Below are 20820 nucleotides of genomic sequence, written 5' to 3'. Positions count from 1 at the left end.
TTTTCAAAAAAATTATATTTTCCATTCTAAATGTTGACACGCTTTATTTTAAAACTTGATTTCAATAATTAATGAATTTGTTGAATTGACATGCGTAAAAATGCGTAAAAATGAAAATGCTGCTTTCTTTATTCAAATGAAAAAAATGGAACATGTATCAAAAATTGCACCAATGCACCGAACATTGTAAAACAGCAACCAGTTACATGAATTTATTGCATCTAATATTTTTTTTCTAAAGAATTGCTCTCTTCGGTTTAATTATGATATCATTCACTCATTTCGTGTGAGCAACATATGTCATTAATTTCTTCGAGCAATAAATCTAGTCAATTGCATTCATGAGTCCAACGATGAAAATAAATCCATTGACTATTCCTATGATGGTTGATAAGAATTGAATTGCTATTAGCAATTATATGAAGCAACAGAATAAAAATACAGTCAAATTTCATTATCTCGAACTCTGTGGAACAGAGAAATACTTCGATATAACCGAAGATTCGATATATCCAGGATTTGAGGAATAAACTAGTTGGACGTCTAAATTGCTTCAATATAACCATGGTATTCTAGATATTTCAGATACACGTACCAAAACTCAACTGTACATGCATTTGTAATGTTTCTCAGTTTAAAAAAAAAAGAAATGGAAAGGATATAGATAACTATAATTATAATCACTCGGTTGTTGCCAAAAACTTGTTCCTCAAAGGTTATTATGACGTCATTAAACATGTACAAAGTACGTCATATTGTTCTTTCTATTATGGCGTTATTACAAGCAATTCTAGAAGAAAACAAAATTCGGAAGAATAGAATCTTTAGGGTATGCCCTTGCAATAAAAAGATAGGCTAAATCCATTGGATGCGACAATATGACGACGCGGAAAAAAATCGCTATTTCCCGCTATCGAATGACAAGACACTGTTTGATGGATGTCATTGACATTGTAAGAAAGGATGTGTCACATGAGACAAAAAGATCTCATGTCCTTACACCTGAAGAACAAACTTTTGCTGCTTTGAGGTATTATGCGACTGGTTCTTTCCAGCAAGTGATTGGGGACATTTTAGGACTCAGTCAACCCAGCGTTTCCAGAGCAGTAAAGAATGTTTCTAATGCACTGGCAAGTTTTGCTGGACAAATTATTCAATTCCCGACGGATTGCCGAAAACTTCAAACTGTTAAAGAAGGTTTTATGGAGAAATTTGGATTTCCAAATGTAATCGGATGTGTGGACGGGTCATTTATTCCCATTAAGGCTCCACCATCACGCGAGGACGTGTATGTATGTCGCAAGGGTTTCCATGCGCTAAACGTACAAGGGATTTGCGACAGTCAGAAAAAATTTACAAATTTGCTCGATAAATTCCCTGGCTCGGCGCACGATGCCTTCATATGGAGTCAGTGTGGTGTACAAACGTTCCTTACTCGAAACACGCAGGTTGGATTTTTACTTGGAGATCAGGCCTATCCTCTGAGACCATATCTGCTTACTCCTTTACGAGATCCACGTAACCCAGCCGAGGAGGCTTATAACCGGCAGCATCAAAAAACAAGGAAAGTGATTGAGGATACTTTTGGCAGATGGAAATGCAGATGGCTTATGCTGCATAAATTTGCTAGGTTACATTTTACTTAAAATATAAAAAAAAATTGTTCAGTACAGAAATTTGAAGAAGCTGTCCGGTTGATCATTCACTAATTACACTAACGGTCTGTCGTATTTTTGAGCTCGTTCTTAGGGCGCTTAAAGCACAGGGACTCGTTAAAAAATATTTATAAAAAAAAAACAATATAGTGTATCGTTTTTTTGTTATTTTTTCATAAATATTTTTCACACGCCAGGAGCAAGTTAAAGTAACACAATGAGTCAAAATCATGTGTTTCTTTATGATATATGTAGCATACAGAGAAATACTTTTCAATATTATGAGTATATAGTTAAAATATTGCAATTAAAAACTGCACCGTAAAGCAAGAAAAGACCACAATATAAGTGCCGGAAAACATAGGTTGTATCTACCGTTTCATTGTTTTCGCGTAAAGGTCACGCCACTTTTATTTTTAGCTGAAACTTGTAAACAACAATAAACTGTAGCATGCAAAGGTGAGAAATATGTTCTAACAACTTTTAAAATTGATTGCATCAAAAGTTTTGGTCTATTCCTAGCCTTCCTTCGTTCCTGGATACTTGAGATCATGGTAACTATGTTACTTATTCAACTTTTCTACGCACGCGTACAAGAGGGAGGAAGAAGTAAAGAAATATTTTCGTTATGGGGCATACTGAAATTTATTTTACTTTTATTTTTCTCCAAAAAAATAAACCTAATACTAGTACTTTTAGGAATTGAACAAAGTTTACTCGGGTCATGCCAAAATTCTACGTTTACTTTGTCAAATTTCCCCTTTGTGCGTCACGGTGTCTCTTTAACAAAATTTCGCGTAAAAAACAAGTATATCTCTACGAAAGCCTATTAGGATCACTCTAAAGAGAAAAAAAATTTAAAAGGCGTTATAACGCCTTTTGAAAAGGCGTAATAACGCGAAATAGGCGTTATAACGCCTTTCTAAAAGGCGTTAGTAGTATAAAGCGCCTAGATGGGGGGTTCAACTGAGTGCACTTTTTATGCAAATGAGGTCAAAAATGGTGGATTCTGATTGGCTAGGGGGATAGGCGGGTCAAGGGAGTGCAGCCCCTGGGGGGATAGCCGGTTCAACTGAGTGCAGCCCCTGGGGGGGATAGCCGGGTCAAGCGAGTGCAGCCCCTGGGGGGATAGCCGGGTCAGGGGAGTGCAGCCCCTGGGGGGGATAGGTGGGTCAAGAGAGTGCAGATAAGGGGGTCTGTGGGGGATAGCCGGGTCAATTCAGTACATATAATCCCCCTAAATACGGGGGTCTGTTTACACTGTGTTTACATTATACACTACGCTGCTACTACGATTTTGTCAGCGACTCAAGAATTTAATTATAACGTCACGCTTCACAGTCTACCCAGCCTAGCCTAATCGGTTCAAACTGATTTCCTCAAAACAATAAAAACCTGGATTTTTTACTGAAAACAATTACAAAAACACACATGGTTTATATACCTTTACTGTAAGGGCCCTGTGCATCAATACGTTTTACCTGCGTTTTTATACCTGTTGCATCACCTGTAAGGACCGTGTGCAAAAAATTAGGGTCGTGTGCAAAAATAGGTTGGACTTAATTACCTTTTGATCGTACTATGTACGATTTTGTACACAGTCTAGTCAGCGAGCTACCTATGCATTATTACATCATACACTTGTAAAATTAAAGTTTCATTTTCACTTTTGTTTCTAAGAAGTGAACTTAGATTTTCAGAAAATGTAGGACTATCTTTTGTTTTTCCTCTCTTTTACTATGATGATTTTCCTGCTGTAAAGCTTTTCTTGTATAAAGCTCAATTTCTCTATGACCACGGAAATAAGCATCCTGATGTATTCTTGTCATGTGAATGTAGAGAGCGTGTTCATTTTTGAAATCTCCTTTCTGACAGACATATTCCACAGGTAAGTTTGTCTTATTTTTGTTTACATTTCCTATTAAGGTCATCTTTGCATTTATTCATAATTTATATGTAAAGTTCTATTTTGAATGTAAATGCTGTATTTATCATCATTACATGTGATTTACAGTTGTAAAACCTGCATGTAACTCAGAGTACATTTAATATTTGTATGATGGGTCATTCTATGATTGAATTTCAATCAGAAAAATATTCACTTAATTTTGGTAAAATACATGGTATCTTTTACATTTCTGTTCCTTTTGTCTGTAAATTATTGCTTTACTTACATTGTAAAATGAGGTTAAATGTGTATCACTGAATTGTATGATTTTTTCAGGATCAGCTGAGATGTTATTTCACTGGATTATTTAATGGATAGGCTTATTGGGCATAAAGTTGGATATCTCTGGTAAGTTTGTCTTGTTTTTTTAATTGTTTATATTTCCTATGAAGGTCATCTTTACATTTAATCATAATTTATATGTAAAGTTCTATTTTGAATGTAAATGCTGTATTTATCATCATTTCATGTGATTTACAGTTGTAAAACCTGCATGTAACTCAGAGTACATTTAATATTTGTATGATGGGTCATTCTATGATTGAATTTCAATCAGAAAAATATTCACTTAATTTTGGTAAAATACATGGTATCTTTTACATTTCTGTCCCTTTTGTCTGTAAATTATTGCTTTACTTACATTGTAAAATGAGGTTAAATGTGTATCACTGAGTTTTATGATTTTTTCAGGATCAGCTGAGATGTTATTTCACTGGATTATTTAATGGATAGGCTTATTAGGCATATAGTTGGATATCTCTGGTAAGTTTGTCTTTTTTTTTAATTGTTTACATTCCCTATGAAGGTCATCTTTGCATTTAAGCATGATTATATGGTTAATTTAATTACTGTGTAATACTTATGTGATCTGTTGCCTCTAACTTACATTCATATAAACACACCCTTATTTAACCTAAAATATATTAACACATGATTAAGGGATCTTCAGAATATTAATAAGTCCTTTTGTATAAATCATTATATAATTTCACAATTCATTATGTATGTTACCCATGGAATTCAGACTTACTAAATGGTGATCAAAGAGATATTACTTAGGAATCTAATAAGAGAAAAGGAGGGATTTACAAAAGATTAATTCTAAGTCATTTACTTTTTTTTTTTTATTCTAAATATGTGTGATATATGGTATACATATCATTTTCACTTTTGTTTCTTAGTAATAGGCTTTCCAAAAAATGAAGGACTACATGTTGTACTTTGATAATGCTAAAAAATAAAATATGTATTTTTCTGTATGCATTACTGATAGCTATTAAACCAGAATTGAATCTGCTGTTAATAAAAAGTCTTTTAGTGTCTAAATATTTAATCTGATAATCATTTTATTTGTGATATCAATATAGTAATTTTGCTTTTTTTTTATTATCTATAAATAACATGATGAACTTTTCTCATCTGGAGTTAATGTTATTAAAAAAAAAAAAATTTTTTTTTGAGATTAAAAACAAATATATTCATGAACTTTTTTTTGGCATTGTACATGTTTGTTCAGGTTTTAAACATGTATTGTTTCACACAGTACTCTGTCATATTAACAAAATGCTTTTATTTCTACAGTCATCAACATGGAATGTATGACTTCATCTTTATACAGTCGGGTTCGGGTTCGGCGGTCATGGCGAATCTCGGCAAGATTTTACCCCCAGTGAAAAAGGCTTGTAATCCACCGTGTAGGTCTTTTAAAGTTGTTTCACATTGTTTATGATTGTGATTATGTTATCACTCACCTATATGTTTAATGTCAGCTATGCTAAATAGCCCATTTCTGTGTAATTTGAGATAATGTTTTGTCATGTGCTTAAAGTATGGCCTGCTATTCATGTCATCATTTAAAGTCTATCCTAAATAAATCTGTCTTAAAAAATACATTTTACAAATGACATTTAATATGATTGATTAGAGTATAGGAATCCATATATATAAGAGATATTATTTTGCATTACATTTATAAGAGGCATTGTCTCATGTAATTTAAATCATAATAACAAAATGGATTTTATTTTCTGCAGTCCTCAACCTGGAAGATATGTTTTGTTCCTAACCATCTATAATCCATTCTCTATGAAGTGAAGCCTGGCTGCTGGTCTTCCTCAACATAGAAACACACAAACTTGAAGGTAAAGTTTCAATGAGATACAATTGTAACTTTTATTTATTTATTTATTTTTTTTGTTACATATGCATGTTTATATTTTGGAATTGATAAGTAAATGATATATGATTTTTTAAATAAAGAGGGCTTGGTGGTCATGGTCATGTTTAAACCATATTGATATCCTTCACAAGAAAAGGCATAAAAATCATGATCAAATTTTAAAACTAAAATGTATGAAGTTTTTCTTTGCCAAATGATAGTTAACAGCTAAAGATAGCATATCTATAGAATAAGTTAAATATGGCTAATTTGTAAACCCCCAGCTTCCTTAATAGCATAGTTGGTAAAGATAAGAAGTTTTGACTTCAATTGCTGATGAATTCTGAATTTTCCATTTAATATTAACATTATATCAAAGGGAAAGAATACTATAATGTGGCTCATTAGGATGACTATAAAAGAAATCTTAATGACCTCTTGACTATGTATAAAGATTGTAACTAACTGATGTAAGATGATCTGATTGTGTGGAAATAACATTCCCTGGTGTTTCTACTAACCAAGATCTTTTTCTGAGTGTATGGGACTGCTGTAAACCTTCTCCTGTTTATAAAAATAATACTTTGGAGCATGACACTTTATTCATAAAAGGTACTTTCAATATAATTTCTATGAGTTTGTGTTCTTTCTTTTATAATAATCTAGTGTTATATCTCCTTTAAGCTCATTAATATGCATGCTTCCAAAATCTTAGATCTGTCTGTATAGTTTCTTCAGGTCTTTGAACACAAATACCCTGATTCAATCTTTTGAGGTAGACATCATAGAGACATCGTAGATGATAATATCAGAATGTATATATCACAATCTTGATCATAAGGTCAACTTAAATGGTCTTAGGAACAACAAATGAAAGTTAAAACTTTTTTTTTAATTAGAATACATAATTTTGTAATAAACAAATACTGGAAAAGTTACTCTCATAATAAGCCTTAATGTCCTCCAAGAGTTCAGTTTGGACTTCCTCCATTAATCCTTGTATCTTGTAATCCTTGTATCTCAAATGGTTTTGTGGGCTAAAAATCATGTGTCTTTAACAACATTTTTTTCTGACAACTGTTTTCTCTTATCATCTATAAACTTGACTTCTTCTCTAGTCAAAGGTCTTTCAGGGTAATCCAAATAATTCTTACCCTCTTTTGGTAATAAATGGTTATATTCCTCATTGGCTTCTTCTGCAATCAAGGGTCTTTCTATGTAATCTCTGACAACATTAGGATCACCCTTCTCTGGACTTAATTGGTTATATTCTTGTTGAGAAATGATCTCACTAGTGCCATCTTTTTTTATTTTAACTGGTATACCTCTGTCTACATCTTTCTCTGAAAGAATTCTCTCTCCAAACTGAATTTTACTCATTCCTTTACTCTCTTCTTTACTGGAGGTGTTACCCATGGTTAATATGGAAAGTCAAAATCTTATGTTACAACTTGTATTTATACCCTTTTTGTCTATATTTAGAATTCCATCAAGCTGATATTGCATTACAATTTTTCTTTTTCAACTAAGACATTTTTTTTATTTATTTTTTCAGGATTCTCTTGTGAGGGCTTATGGAAATGATCTATGTCTACTCTTAGAATGGTGAAAGACTTTCAGATTATGCAAAGACTAACAGAATATCCTCTCTTGGAACACTGAAACAAGAAAACCAAACTTAAGAAGATGGAGGATTTAAGAAGAACATAGATAAATATGATTTCCAACCAATTTAACCAATACGGTCATAGACTGTGGTTTACAGGATGACAAAGAAAGGACTCAGGATTGTACCTTTCACTGTCAGACACTGACTATGGATAAAGTGTAATCATTTATCAGACTGAGATCTAGTCAAATCAAGTATTGAAAATATGATTTTCTGATAGCATGAGCTCTTTAAAAACTAATTCTCAATGACCTCAAAGTATCTGAAAGTGACTTTTATTTTTACCAATTCATATTGAAGACTGTTGTTATGTATGGGAATTACACATTTAAACCTTTTATTTTTCATCTAATTTTTACAACCACCTAGAAATTAACGCAGATATCCAGATGCTGGATTTAATGTTATTATTTAACTTTCCTGGAATTGTAAATATATTTTGTTTGTGTATGTATCATGTTTAATTTTGAATTTAAATTGGGTCTCAATAAGACCCCCAATAAAGATGCAAGTGTCCCATAATCTGTGTTTTAATAATATCTTGAATATCTTTATCATACCATATTGTACATACTAATTACATATAGAATGGTTGTAGGAATGCACTTTGTTGTTAAGGACATTTTGTCAAGGTCAAAGCATAAGATTATTGAGATGACTTCTTTGACAATAATTTGTAACTTACAAACTTCACATCATAAGTAAACACTCAGATGAAGAATCTATTGATTATGTAGTGAAAATACATTAATTCTTTTAAAATCTTCTTCTCTGCTACTAGGTATTTAACAAACTAAGTTCATAGTTATAATGAGCAAGAATGTCTCTTCCAACATTATGAATTCTATGCCCCTGGATCAGGGGTTCTGGTGTTGGGGGGGGGCTCTATTGATTAAACAGTGAAAATGCATTAATTCTTTTAAAAATCTTCTTCTCTGCTCCTGGGTATTTTAAAAATAAACTAACCAAGTACATGATTATGTTGATTAAGGCTGCCTCTCCCAAAATTGTGAATTTCATTGCCCCAGGGTTAGCTATTCTGGGTAGGGCTCTATTGATTATAAAGTGAAAATGCATCAACTCTTTATAAATCTCCTCCTCTGCTCCTGGGTGTTAAACCAATGAACTATGTACATAGTTATGATAAGGAAGGATGCTTCTTCTTAATTTGTGAATTTCGTGGCCCCTGGATCAGGGGTTCAGGTGTTAGGGCGGGGCTCTAATGATTATACTGTGAAAATGCATTACTTCTTTAGACATTCTTTTTCTTTGCTCCTGAGTAATATGCCAATGATCTAGGTAGATATTTATGATGAAGAAATGTGCCTCTTCCAAAATGGTTCATTTCAGGGCCTTTGGGTTAGGGGTACTGCGGGGTGGGGTGGGATGGAGGTGGGTACATAGTCTGAAAATAAAGTAATGCTTTGAAATCTGCTCTTTGCTTTTAATCGACAATTAAGATGAAATAAGATTTAAAACTTATTAAAATTTCCAAAATTTTGAAATACGTGATCCCAGGGTCAGTGGTTCACGTGGGTTGGGGTGCACAACTGGTGGTTATAAAGTGGAAATGCATTTTCTCTTCGTTACTCTGATCTACCTCTGGGTATTAAGCAAGCAAAGTAAGCATGCTAAGTGTATAGTTATATGGATAATGGGGCCTCTTTCAAAATTTTGAATTTTATGGCTTTTGTTTAAAACACGAACCAAATTCAATTGTTTGAAAATTGTTACATGATACTCAGTGACCTATAAGGCCCGTGGAACTTTTGTTCTACTAAATATTCAAATATAAAAGAGTGCATTAGATTTTGTTGTATCTTTTATTCCAATCTCACCGGGATTTATCGTGTCGTCATATATAAGAAAGGAAATAACCATTTTTGATTAACAATACGTCATCGATATATTTCTAAAAGTCGAGTTGAAGGTCACAACAAGTGTCTTTTTTTTCTTTTCACGAATAAGTGTATGGATAAATACCGTTCGCAGTATACCCGGAAGGGCCATTATTATGCTTATTATAAGTACATGTAATATTATGCCTTCATGTTGTTTGCTGCTCCTGCTTGTTGTAATTTGGGATCGCCCTTTACGCTTGGCGACCCCTTGCTGCTTTTAAACATGCGACGACAAACAATCGCCAATATCAAAATAAAACTTTTAAAATCATGTTTGTTTTATTTTCCTCTATGCAAATAATAAATTTATACATTTAGAGTAACAAAGTAATTAAATAATTAAAGTTTCCTGATGTTTAAAGTAATTACAGTAAATTAAAAGTATATTTCAAAGTTAGCTTTTCAAAACGTCACTAAAATTGATTTATTAAAACACACACCGTGATACCACTTTAAAGTTTATATACGAGGGTTGTCCCAAAAAGTCTTAGACAGAGCGAACAGTTAAGTTTCTCTTTGGTAAATTAAATTTTTTTTTTTGCCATAGCAAAATGTAACATTTTATGTAACATTTTATGATTTCAAGTTTCATGATGATAAAACATTTAATAAAAAATTTATGAAAAAAAAATTACGAAAGCATGTAATTGTATATCAGCGCACGAAAGCAAGCGTAATTTACGTCTCTTATAACGTCATGATGTCCACTTCTGCTTCACACGCGTCTGTTAACATCCAATATTTTTTTAAAGTGAAAATCCACTTTTGTCTGGACTTATTTGAATTCACTACTGTCCGTAATTTTTTTTAGCATATTCAAATTTCAGTCGAAAATTAGTCGAAAGTTCATCTTACACTGTAGGCAACATAGAATACTTTATGTCAATCATGGTCCACGAGGTACCCAACCGTCTGCGTTTAACAAACAGTACTCTTCTTCTTCCATGCGGTAACTATTCTCGATATCGAGGAAAAACTATCATTAAAACTCATACCATTTTAAAACAACTTCTCTATAAGAAGCTATAGTATGTAATGTCACTTCTGTACTCTTTCTTCCCGTCTCCGATATATCTAAACAATATCCAAAACAATGTATTACATCTCCGCGCGCCTGTTACGCGTTTGGTGGCGTCATTTTCATCAAACTCAATTCTAACAACACTTTGAAAATCATGACACTAATCGATCGATTCTAATGCTATTTATATGAAAATTTGAAATGTTGAGATTTTGATTCTAGTTTCACTGATTTAAATTTGAGCTCAATGTTTGACATAGTACCCCCCCCCAAAAAAAAATAAAAGCAAATGTAATAGTTACATGCGTAAGTTATTCCGAATTTTGTTCGTGCGCCGACAGACCATATCGGCCTTCATATAACCCGCCAATATTAATAATATGAACGATATATATTTAAGAATTCATAATTTAAAAGAACATTGAATAAATGATGTCTATGCAAAATTTTATTAGTATTGGTTGCATGTCAAAAAGTTATATTGACCACGACTTATTGGGACAACCCTCATATTCATATATCATGATAACCAGTAATATATAATAAATAGATTGGTATCATCAGAAGGATTGTTTTCCAGAAATGCATTCCACTCACTGTCCTTCTGAAAATGAAAATAAAGAACTTTATATTTGTTTTGACTGTATAAGAATAAAAAGGAGAAGTCATTTCAGATTCTCCTTTAAAACTTATTCATAAAATGTTTTGTTAGAAAAAAAATATCAGCATTATTGCGTTAACGTTCAACAATACATGTACATTGCACCTATTAGTCATATTAATTAGTTTAATGATTGTTTGTTTAACGTCCCGTAGAGAGTTTTTTTTTTTTTAACCTTTTTTGACACATCACCATTTGCCGGTTGTGGGCTGCAAATTTAGATTTGTACTTGACAAAAACGGCCTTTAAGTACTGAGGGTTCTTTTTCATGCCAGCACTTACTCGATTAATAAAGGGCTTTTGTGCTTTTAAAATGCTTTGCTCTTCTCAGACCTTGGCTGTTTTTGTCAAGTGCATCCTATTGTTAATTTGTTTTGAGGATTTAAAGCAATGGATTCAAGTTTCATTATCTGTTTGAATTTCAGACAAACTTGGATAACTACAATTTTTGGTTTTTAAAGTACTTGTTAAGACACTCTTTCATGATGTAGTTTTGACTAATTTTTCAAAATATGGGTGGACCATTGAGTACTTAGCAGCTTTTTTACTGTTAAATGTTTCTTTAAAAGACTGTGAACTATCCCCAAAATGATGCCTATAAAATTTGCAATGTGTCTTAAAGTCAATCAAACATCATCAGTGATAATTTGTTGAATTTTGGCAAAGAGAACATTGGTTGTTGTAAGTCTTGTCGCCAACGACGGACCCATTATATCATTTTTGTTCATTGAAATACACCTGCTCATGTGTCTATAAAACAGACATTGAATACTGTAAATTTAACATATTTCTGTGAATAGTTCTTTGGGATTCTTTTCCAAGTTTTACAGTAGCTTTAATGAAGCGTTTAATTTCACTCCAGTTTACTGATTCTATAGAATTCATTTTTAATACAGGGTCTCGAATAGCCCTTGATTTTCAGCTTCTGGCAATGAAACTGTGTGATGAAAAGTTGTCACATAAACTGTAATCAATTCATTTAAGATTCAATAATAATAGAAATTCAAACTTAATGTCATATGATTTCTATACTGTATGTCATAGATCTCAGGACATTATTTATTGAACAGCCCTTGTACATTGTTTAAAATTACACGCTTAAGCTACTACTATTTCAATGCAAATTATCACAAGTCGGCATTTTAGTTAAAATAAACGAAATTCCGCAAGATAATTATAGTATGGGCGACCCTGTAAAATATAGTTCAAGCATCGTCGCTTTTGTGCACTTTTAAGAAAAATTTGTATTACAATTGTTAAGTAATTGTATATCACCTTGTGTTCAATTATGACAAATGCATTATTACGTTAACCACAGCAGGTATTTTTGTTATTTAATTCAAGAAGTAACTATTTTGTCACAAATCTGCCAACAGTTGTATAGAGTTCAAAATCTTTTGGGTGAATGCAATGGCTCTGAATGAGACACGTGTTGGACACCGATTGTCCAATGCATGCATTGTTTTCAAAACAGTTCAGATTTGAAAAACAACTTCTGCAAAAAGTGCAATTTGTTTTGGAGTTTGGAAAAATATGCTCATCATGACTGAAGAAGAACCCAGGGCTGGGTTTCACAAAACTATCGTAAGATTTGTCCTAAGAAAGATCTTACGATCAATTTTAAGATCTGACTTATGATAATCGTAAGATTTCTCGGTGCTGTTTCACAAAACTATCTTAAGTACTCAGTATAAGAAATCTTAAATTCCACAGGGATTTTTTGTTTAAAATATGTTTGCACGAAGTTTAGTTGCATTTCCTTAATTTTTGAAATATACCCTCGAAAAAAAAAAAAAAACATTTTATTGAATCAACTTTAATGTATTTAGAGTGCGTTTGTGTATGTTGGTGTTGGGTCATAAAATTAAATTTGAATTAATTTCATCACCATAAAAAATTGAATAAAATTTGTTTAAATGTCGATCTTCTTGCTCAGAAAATAGTAGTTCCTGACGATATTGTGAGTAAAATTTTGTATGGAATTATATAGAAAGCAAAACAAAGTTTCAAATCTAAGCAGCGAGGAAATCCTACGATTTCTTTATATTTCAGGAATTTATTATTTATGTAATTTCAAATCAAAATCATACAAACAAAAATGACATGAAATGTACAAGTTTTTTTTTTATATAAAAACAAAAATAAGATCTATGAAAAAAAAACCTGGTGGAACCTCATTTTAAAAGAACAGACGGATAACATACTATAAAAATATAGTTTTAGATAAAATCTTAAAATGTTAACAAACTGAAATATGTTTTTGAAGTTTAGTCTTATCTAAGAAATACTTTTTAACAATATTCTTTACGTATACACTTAAAAAAGCAATAATTTAACAAAATGATTTAGAATGCTGAATTCAAACATACTTCTCTGCTCCTCCTGTGACGAAAATTGAAGGATAACAGCTTGTGTCTACCGTCAGCAAAAGAAAAAGAAAATGGATTAAAGTTCCTCAGAGTAACGAACCATCGAAATGCGCCTTAACTTAAAAATTAATGAGAATTTCAATAAAGATAGTGCAGACTTGTAGCTTTTAATAACTGTTTTCCTTTTTTAGATATCTATAATACGTTTTCAAGAATAGATTTGACAGTATGGCATTGTTTTGAATGAAATTTACATAAGGAACGTAACGTCATTACATCCTTTGCAATAGAACATTCTACAGTAACTGCTTACCTTTGTACACCAAAGCCTTACAATGTACATATATTTTTAAAAGTATTTAATACTCTAGACATATACATGTCACTGCATTATATGGCATTATTGTCTGATATAAATTTTCTGACTGGATAAATATAATTGTTAAATCTAAAGAAATATAACTACAAATTCATTTTTTTTAATACAAAGTGAAGCACGGCGCAGCATTGTTAAATCTTTTTCTTAGCAAGAATCTGGACCTATTATAGAAATAGAATTATCAGAGTGAGTATTTTTGTGTATGTGACGAACCTCGATTTATTCGTGCATTTTGATAATGAAATATATGTCTCGCACAATTCGTTAAGTTTGAATTATATTGATTGATTGTACGAGTGTTGTCTGTAAAGTTCGTGAACAACATTGATAATTACTGACAAACATTGATAAGATGTATGAAACTATTATTTTCATTAAACTTTTGTTTCATTTTATACATATGCCAATTTTAAACAAAATTAAAGCACAAATGGATATATTTTTATTAGATACAAAGAGACATACATTGTACACTCATACCCGGAGCACTAAAACGAAAATACTTGACGTTTCCCGATGTCAAAAGCTAAATACATGTAACTTTTTCTTAAGCAGTCATCAAAGATGTGCTCAAACTATTTAGATTTTATATTTAAAATATTTTACACTTCCTGTACCTGATCCTGCAAATCATCACACCTTTGTCCGCGTAGAAAACGACTCTATGTAAGGAAATACGGCAAATTCGCGTTATGGAGTTCAATTTTAACAGCACTGCGATCTCGGAATAATGGTCTTCCTTCACGAATGTCATCCTATAAACTATTCCTTCCGTTCGAAAATTTTAAATTCCACTTAAATACTAAAGAACAGCTTCCTTTACTATATTTTCCCGACTGTTTAAAGTATTGATGGGTCTATGTTGGTGTTTTTCCGATATCTACGCAGAATTTTATCACTGATTACTGCTCCACCTTTTCCGAAAACTCCCTTTTTCGAACAATGCCGATCCTGTCTTAATCGATTCTAACCTCGATTTCATCAGGCATTTCTAAACTCTGAACGTTCAAATTTTGCAGGTTTGAAGTTATAACTGTTGTCAACCTCATAATGTAAAAACAGTCCGAATTTCCGCGGAATTTTACAAAATACAAATGAAATTTATAGTGATAAAAATCTTTTTAATTAAAATTTTGCGGTGCTCCGGGTCACCATCCCAAATCTAATAATGAAGCCATTATTGTAATTATATTTGAAATTGAATATAATTTTACATTTTGTATTTCACATTAAGTAAAGGAACATAAAAAGGTTAATAATAAACATCAATGACGCCATTTTTATCCAAATTCGCACTTGTTCACGAACTTTACGGCCAACCCTCCTATATTGTTTAACGTCCCCCTCGAGAATTTTTCACTGATATGGAGACGCCACCACTTGCCGGTGATGAGCTGCAAATTTTGTCAGGGCCATTGAGCAGGGAGGGATCTTTTGCGTGCCAGCACCAACTGCGACACGGGACCTCGGTTTATACGCTCACAGTGGGATTCGAACTTACTTCGCGACTCTAACCACTCGGGCACGCGGGCGAAAATTATATTATAGTCCGTTAGATATTATTGATATATATTTGTTTTATTTGATTCAGATTTTATGACGAGATCAAAGTTTAATTCTTAACATATAAGTCAAAGAGAACACATAAGTTCTTAGTTTTCAACACCCCCCCCCTCCCCTTCAAGACTAAATATGATCAATTTTGATTAAAATTTAACAATTTTAACAATCACGGTTCATTATTTATTTATTAAACTTTAAATTTTGCTGTTTCACATAAATATTAACATAATTTTCTGTGTACAGTAGTTATTGATGTTAGGCTATGAAAAAATAATTTGGACTCCCTCGCCTTTATATCACACGAATTTGGATTCAGATTTTTTTCTTCAGGTATGTATCTTGTCCTTAAAGCAGGATTATACAATGTATTTATTTATTTTTAATTCCTATGTTCTACATCGCTATCGCCTCCATTTTTTCGAGGGGGGGGGGGGGGGGCTGACGTGTTAAATACATGCGTTTTAATTTTTAAACATAATTAGTGTGTACTGCATATACATGTTTAAAAATCTGCGCCTATGTTTATTTTTTTAAATATATTGTCGAAAAATCAAGTACATGTATTTTAATCAGCAAAGGATTGTTGTTTGTCTCCAATATTACACTCTTGATGTGGTTCATAAAAATAATTTAAATCGCCATGCACAGTCAGCATGGTTAGAATAGTACTACCCGGGAATGGGACGAATTACATTTCGATTACTTCCTCTACTTTTTCATTTGATTTTTTTTTCTTGATCGCCGTTTTTCTTTTTATTTTCCTGTTCCTTTATCCGTCAAAATCACTACCTTGCCACATCTTGTAAATATTTGAAGCGAAACCAACTAAACTACCAGTCATAGATATAGTGGAGGGACATCCTAAGTAAAAATCAAAATACTGAGACAGTACTGAAAGACAGCATAATAGGGGGATTTTGACGGGGTCAAAATGATTTTCATGCTAGATTTCACAAATATGATTTTTTTAACGAGTTTTGATAATTTTTTAATTACCGGTAATACACTAAAAACAAAACTGTGAATAATGTGAATTCGTGTTTTTCATTTATTTTGAAGTAGAAATTTCAATAATTGCTACGTCTAGAAACCTTTTTGAATTGTCCGAATTTCACTTGGTTCGAATTAATATTTTTCCGGAAGTAAACAATGGATGATGCGTACGCAGTCGTAATACTACGCAGGAGAGTACTATGTTTACTAGTGTGTTTTACAATTAATATTTTGGGTTTACATTTACAAAATGCTTCATTAATTTGATTTAGAAAAAGGTTCATATCACTTTCTTCAGTTTGATATAGGATGTTTATATTTTGATCAAAACAATTTCTACAGTCTTTCATATAGCGTAGATTTATAATGTGTTATCACCATGGCTTACGGTTGCTCTGACAGTAAACAAATAGACGGGGTCACGTGACCCCGTCTAAAAATATATGTCTGAATTCGCGTTCACTGTACTCTTGAAATAGGTGGTATGTATATAAAATGGAATGAAAATTAAAGCTTAAATTTATCAATTTGAATTATTTACTTTTAATAATTGTTATCCCCAAGTAACACTTTCATATCACTTCCGCAGGGATTCTATTTATAGATATCAGAACTTTATTCGTTTACTAACATTTACTGTAAATAAGATTGAGAACACAATCCTGAATGCATAATATTATTAAATGCCATATATTTCTTCAATTTAAATATCAGAGTGTAAACAAACCAAGCTATTTATCTTAATTTATAAAAAGATCAATATCTAGAGCTGGCAACAGATTGGAAACTCTACACAAATCAATTCTAAGTCATTTTTTTCTTATTTTAACAAACTTCTTCAAATCATTTTAGATGCAATAGATGTCATGAATGTCACATTATGACGTCGTCACTAATGTACTTAAGCATGATTGAAACGAGCGTAATTTTAAATTTTATAAGAAATATCACATGACTAAAATCACTATAAGACATTCTATCACAAAATTATTGACAAATTAGAGATTATATATAATTATCAAGAATAATTCTGATATACTAGTAACTAATTTAGGGTATTTACGCATATGATGAACTTATAATTACTATTATAATGGAGGACCTTGCTTCAATTTCTGAAAGCTCAACGTTCATAAAATATTAAATTCATATTGGCCACACGCTAGTACCTACAGCACGCCAAATTCACAAAATGAGCTAAACATAGTTTCACAGTTGATAAACTAGGTTTATCAGTTGTAAATTATAGTTTATGGAGTGTAAACTATAGTCTACAATGTAAATCTATATTTTGCATCTGTAAACCATAGTTTACGCGATAATCTATGTTTCAGAACCGTAAACTATACTTAATACTGAAAGCAAACATTTGCAATTGCAATACATAGAATATCTGATAAATACACGATTTGTAAACTATGGTTTACAGCTATTAACGATAGTTTACGATTGTAAACTACTGACGTGAATTTATGCTTATCAACAAAATCTATTGTTAACGTTTTATTACAGACAGATGCAGATAGATTAGCATTCGAAAACTATAGTTAACAACTGTTAAATATAGATTTACAGATGAAAACTATAGTTCACGAATTGTGAACTATAGTTCACGGTTTGCAAACTATAGTTTACAGTCGATAAACCTAGTTTTTCAATTGTGATATTATGTTTAGCTCATTTTTGTGAATTTGGCATGCTATAAGTACACGTGTACCTCTAAGATATTTTGTATAAAGGTGCATATATGTAATATTTTTATGCATGCAAAGTTTGGAAAGGGTACTTGAGTGTATCGTCGCAAACCACGGCCAAAATGTACGATCCTCTCCCATTCTGGGAGAGAGCTATATATGCCGACTCCGGACCGTGACTTGAGACGATGACTTGAGTCTGGCCACATTCAAATTTCGAAATAACTGCCTTAAAATCGGCGTTTTTAAGCGGTTTTTAACTTCATAGGTATATTTGTTCCTGCGCATGTGCTAAAAACGGTGGCCTGTGTGCCAAAAAAATATATGTAGCGCACCATGACATTGTGCTCTACAAAATAACATATGGTAGGTTTTTTGATTTCAAACTTAAATTTTGTCTAAAATTAAAGGCAGATATTGATGGTTCGTGGCTTTAGCTCTTTTAACACACACCCCTCACTATTTTTTTTTTTCAAATTAAGGATGAACTTAATAGCTACCTAAGTTAAACTGTATAACCTGGGTTAGGGAAGTTTACGCTTTAAAAACTACAGAGTTTTTTTCTTTTAAAAAGTGCAAATTGTTACAACCCAGGGTGCCTATTAGTTTTTAGCTCACCTGAGCTGAAAGCTCAAGTGAGCTTTTCTGATCACATTTTGTCTGTAGTCCGTCTGTCCGTCCGTCTGTCTGTAAACTTTTCACATTTTCGACTTCTTCTCAAGAACCACTGGGCCAATTTTGACGAAACTTGCCACAAAGCATCCTTGGGTGAAGGGGATTCAAGTTTGTTCAAATGAAGGGCCAAGCCCTCTTCCAAGGGGAGATAATTATGAATTGATGAAAATTTTTTAATCTTCTTCTCCAGAATGAATGGGCCAGGAAAGATGAAACTCATGTTGAATCATCCTCAGGTAGTGTAGATTCAAATTTGTTCAAATCATGACCCCCAGGGGTAGGGCGGGACCAAAATGGCCGACCAAAGTTTTACATAGAAATATATAGGAAAATTCTTAATTGATCATATTTATATGGAAGCATTCTCAGGTAGTGTAGATTCAAGTTTGTTCAAATCATGACCCCCGGGGGTGGAGGGGGGGGGCACAGTGTCCGACCAAAGTTTACATAGAAATATATAGGAAAATTCTTTAAAAATCGTCTTTTTAAGAATAGCAAAGCCATGATTGGTCATGGGACTACTTTTGGATATAAACTTTTCAATAATAATCCAATTTCTACTTTTTCCTAGCCACGGTGCTCAGGTGAGCTATGTGGCCCATGGGCCTCTTGTATTTCTTGTAACACAATTTTCCTTTATGGAGTTTTGAAATCAAAAGTTGGAGGGTATTAATGTATAATGTGAAGAAGAGGTTAAACTTCTTGGTGTTACTATTGATAGTCAATTAAAATTTAATAACCATATTTCAAACATATGCAAAAAAGCAGCTAGACAACTTAATATATTAAAACGCATAGGTACATGTAAACACCTGACTAAAGTGGGCAAACTGACCATCTATTACTCTTTTATTATGAGTAATTTTAATTACTGTCCTGTTGTTTGGCACTTTTGCGGAGAAATTAATACAAGAAAAATTGAAAAAATCCAAGAAAGAGCTCTCAGATTTATTTATGATGACATGAACAGTACTTATGAGGAATTATTACTGAAGTCAGGGTTGCCAACTTTAAAAATTAGAATATTAAGAACAATGGCTATAGAAGTTTTTAAAATTTTAAAGAATGAGAGTCCTGCATATTTATCTGATTTATTTACTTTTAAAGAAACCTCATATAATTTTAGGAAAACTAATACAGTACAGGTACCTAGGGTTAGAACTACAAAGCATGGATTACACTCTTTTAGATATGCAGGAGCCAAACTATGGAATGAACTCCCTGAAACAATCAGAAATGCAACTACAACTACTCAGTTTAAAAGTTTAATTAACAATTGGAATGGAGATTCCTGTAAGTGTGGCTCCTGTAGATCTTAATCCTCAAATCTTAATCTTCAGTGTTCGCTCAATTTATTTTTAGTTCCTTTTTATTTATTTATTTATTTATTTTGGTATTGTTCTTTTGTTTTAAGTTTATTTTGTTTTGTTTGCTTTAAAAGTGAGTAAATTTAGTAATCATAAATTTATAGAATTAAAAATATACTTTTAACTTAACAAATTTGCTATATTTTTATCAAAATATATAAAATATTTTTATCAAAATATATAAATCATAGACTATATTTTTAGAGCATAAGTGCTACTTGGACACTCATTTATATTTATTTTCTGTGTTTGTCTTATTTATATGCATGATATATGTGCTTTCTGTGTCGTTTTGTGTGTGTAATGTGTAAATATGCTTGTTGTGATGCATGACAATGTAATTCTAACTATTTTATATGTGTATGTAGTCATTTATGATATGTAGTACTAATATAATGTCGGTCAAAAGCTCTACAGAGCTTATGTTTCTTTTATAATAATCCGACTCAAAATAAAATTTTCTGATTCTGATTCTGAAAAGGGAACTGAGGTGTTTATTGTTAAATACTTTGCGCATCATGGTAAATTAAAACTTATTTATCAGGTCACCTGAGTCAGTCAGAGGACCTTTTGGCAGCTGCTTTTAGATGGACTTACTGCTTAAAGAGCAATTAGGATTATTTCCAGTTTAGGTTGGAGTTCATTAAGGAGTGGCATTCTCGGCGCAACATAATTAGTGTCTGTCAAAGGACGAATAGTTCTCATTGGTTAAGAAATTAATAACATCAGGAACTTAAGATTGTTGTTGACAACGCTGATGCGACTTA

The 20820-nt window shown here is 32.1% G+C and overlaps 2 protein-coding genes and 2 long non-coding RNA genes across 5 annotated transcripts in view; 3 read left to right on the top strand and 1 right to left on the bottom strand.

Annotated features, from left to right (window-relative positions):
- The first annotated feature begins 878 nt into the window (after positions 1-878).
- On the top strand, positions 879-1646 carry LOC134231081 (putative nuclease HARBI1). The gene has a single exon (XM_062712982.1). The coding sequence runs from the start codon at positions 879-881 to the stop codon at positions 1644-1646; it is 768 nt and encodes a 255-aa protein (XP_062568966.1).
- A 1468-nt stretch (positions 1647-3114) lies between these two features.
- LOC134231093 (uncharacterized) lies at positions 3115-5718 on the top strand. Of its 2 annotated transcripts, XR_009984504.1 has the most exons (5): positions 3115-3543; positions 3880-3951; positions 4294-4365; positions 5185-5297; positions 5637-5718. It is a non-coding gene; the product is annotated as an uncharacterized LOC134231093 (long non-coding RNA). The 2 variants fall into 2 exon arrangements; XR_009984503.1 differs by lacking the exon at positions 3880-3951 and having other exon boundaries at positions 3128-3543.
- On the top strand, positions 5715-7952 carry LOC134231094 (uncharacterized). The gene is made up of 2 exons (XR_009984505.1): positions 5715-5744; positions 7317-7952. It is a non-coding gene; the product is annotated as an uncharacterized LOC134231094 (long non-coding RNA).
- A 1657-nt stretch (positions 7953-9609) lies between these two features.
- The window catches only part of LOC134231077 (uncharacterized), a 29277-nt gene continuing 18066 nt past the window's right edge, over positions 9610-20820 (bottom strand). The window contains exons 6-7 of the mRNA XM_062712978.1: positions 13383-13428; positions 9610-10956 (exon numbers count right to left, since the gene is read on the bottom strand). Of these exons, the coding sequence (XP_062568962.1) occupies positions 10866-10956; positions 13383-13428 (137 nt within the window). The 3' untranslated portion in view covers positions 9610-10865. The remainder of the gene's footprint in view (positions 10957-13382; positions 13429-20820) is intronic.

Source organism: Saccostrea cucullata, unplaced genomic scaffold (genome assembly GCF_032062105.1).
Source record: "Saccostrea cucullata isolate Sc308-1 unplaced genomic scaffold, CSIRO_AGI_Scuc_v1 ctg109, whole genome shotgun sequence".
Lineage (NCBI taxonomy): Eukaryota > Metazoa > Mollusca > Bivalvia > Ostreida > Ostreidae > Saccostrea > Saccostrea cuccullata.
The sequence above is the reverse complement of the archived record's forward strand: the minus strand, read 5'-3'. Positions and strand labels throughout refer to the sequence as shown.